This window comes from Octopus bimaculoides, chromosome 11 (assembly GCF_046866305.1).
Source record: "Octopus bimaculoides isolate indiv1 chromosome 11, ASM4686630v1, whole genome shotgun sequence".
NCBI lineage: Eukaryota > Metazoa > Mollusca > Cephalopoda > Octopoda > Octopodidae > Octopus > Octopus bimaculoides.
Window position 1 is genome coordinate 15345139 of NC_142938.1, and position 2500 is coordinate 15347638.

General features: G+C 48.5%; 1 protein-coding gene across 6 annotated transcripts in view; it reads left to right on the forward strand.

Annotated features, from left to right (window-relative positions):
- Nucleotides 1–2500, forward strand: part of LOC106869718 (uncharacterized) — a 105780-nt gene that overhangs the window by 5171 nt on the left and 98109 nt on the right. For 4 of the 6 annotated variants that reach the window (XM_089359515.1, XM_089359512.1, XM_089359513.1 and 1 more), the window contains exon 2: nucleotides 627–2053. In XM_089359515.1, coding sequence (XP_089215641.1) covers nucleotides 641–2053 — 1413 coding nt within the window. In that variant the 5' untranslated portion in view covers nucleotides 627–640. Of the gene's footprint in view, nucleotides 1–619; nucleotides 2054–2500 lie in introns of those variants that run through there. The other 2 variants (XM_089359514.1, XM_089359511.1) reach the window with 1 other exon arrangement.

A 2500-nucleotide genomic window follows, 5' to 3' on the forward strand; every position in this document is an offset into this window, starting at 1 on the left:
AGCAAAGAAAAAGACAAAAATAAAGACAGAAAATACAAAGGAAGCTGCCTGCGCGCGTGTCTCCTTTTATCCGTTCTTCTATCACGTCTTCATCGTCTTCTTCTACTTCGAATTCTCTCTCTCTCTCACCTTCTCCGTCCTCTCCACTCCCCCACCTTGCTAAAGTAATGTAGTAGCCGCTGCCGCCGTCTCTCACTCTCAAAAGCTCTCTGTCCATCTCTTCTCGCCCTTTCGTTCTTCCTCCCCCTTTTTAGCACGTTCGCTTGCTTCTCTCTCTCTCTTCGCTTATATTCTTTTTCTTCTTACTTTAGTTACCCTCACTCACAATTTTTACTTTTTCGTTCTCTCTCTCTTGCAATCCCTCATCCTCCACTGTAACTTCCTGCCTTTTTTCTGCCTCTCTCTCACTCAATTTTTCACGCTGTCTCTCACTCTCCCGCTCTCTCTCTCTCTCTCTCTCTTTCTCTTTCTCTATCCGCTCCGGTTCCATTAACTTATTTATCTCCTCTTTTTTTTTTGCTGTGTGTGTGTGTGTCTCTCTCTCTCTCTTCGCTTCGCCCTCTCACTCATTCTCTTTCTTCTCTACTCTCTCTCACACTCATTCCCTTTCTCCTCTCTTATAACAGAGTGGAGAAAAAAAATGGCCGCTCTTCCAACAGACGATGTGGAGTGGTTATTACAGGCCATACAAAAGGCAGTGTCTGCTGGGGTGAAGGAAGCCCTTTCGCAGTTACAGGTCGTCCAACCGGGCCAACCGGGCCAGCCGTTGAGGGTATTTCTACCCGGGCCCCAGCAAGTTGCAGGTGCGGTGGGGTCGTCATCATCGTCGTCGTTGTCATCGCTGTCGTCATCAGCATCGCCGCCGTCTTCTTCAGCTACTCATCCTCCTCCTCCTCATCATCATCATCATCATCAACATCATCAGCAACAGCAACAACAACAGAAAGCTCAACAGCAGCAGCATCAGCAGCAGCACTACAATCATCATCATCATCATCATCATCCTCATCAACAACATCACCTACTCCAGGAGGAACCTTCACAGCAGCTACAAACAACAGCATCCCAGCCTGGTGGTGCCAGCAACCGTACAGGATGTGGTGGAGGCGGCGGCGGCGGTGGTGGCGGCGGCGGCGGTGGTGGCGGCGGCGGTGTGTCTGGAACCGGCGTGAGCAGCAGCGGCGGCGGCGGGGGTGTCGCAGCCGCTGCCGCCGGGGGTGGAATCGTGGTGAATGCAGCTGCAGCAACAGCATCGTCTTCCTCGTCGTCTTCTACTACTACTTCATCGTCCATTGTCTCCCTCCATCAGCAACACCAATTGCAACAACAACAACAACAACAACAACAACAACAGTACTCTCCTTCGTCTGTTGCTGTGTCGTCATCGTCCGTGTCGACGCTCACCACATGTGCCGTGGCAGCGGCGGCGGCGGCGGCGGCGGCGGCTGCGGCACATGTGGCGGGAAGTGGTGCCAATCACAACAGCAACGGCGGCGGCAACAACAACAACAACAACAACACAAGCAGCAACAACAACAACAACACCAACAACAGCAACACAAACAACACCACAAACAACACAAGCCACAACAACAACAACTCCACGAACGGCAACAACAGCGGTTCCCCCCCGTCAGTGTTGAACTCTTTAAACTCTCATCTCTCCTCCAGACATGTTCAACAGCATCACCAGACTGTGTCTGCACGCACTGCTGCACTGCTTACTCCCCAGCTCAGACAACAACAACAACAACAACAACAGCAGCAGCAGCAGCAGCAACTGCAACAGTTACAACAACATGCCCATTCACAACAAGCACCACCACCGGCGGCACACCTCGGCGCCGTCTCGACGACGCGAGACAGGGATTACGAAACAACTTACGCGGGCCTCTCGCACCACGCCGCCAGCAGCTACGGCAGCGGCGTGTCGTCCGTGCACGCCGCTGCCGGTCTACCCTCGGCTTCACCCAATTCCGTGTGCAGTGATGGGAGTCCCCCGCCGTTGCAGATCGAGATGGACCAACAGCAAACCATGACATCTGACCTCCAAGTGAGTATTGCCAAAAAAAAAAAGAATTTTAAAAAATGCTACTTTCGTTTTCGAGGTGGGTGTGGGTGTCGATCGACAAACGTAAAAAAAAAAACAAAGAAATCGAATTACCGCCACCGCCACCACCCTCTTTCCATTCTATGCCAGTTTTTTTTTTGTTTTTGTTGACCTTTTTCCCTTTCTTATTACTTCCTGTACTTTTACAGAGCTTTGTTTATTTGTATGTTTTTCGGGAAAAAAAATATATATTGACATGTTGATATGTAAACAAACCAACTGTTGACATTCAGTGGCAAACAAAATATGCGTGTGCTTATAACCAATACTAATATTCTATTCTATCATTTTATATATTAAACAATTTATATTATAGATTAGATAGATAGGCAAATATACATATATATATATATATATATATATATATATATATATTTTATTATATGTATT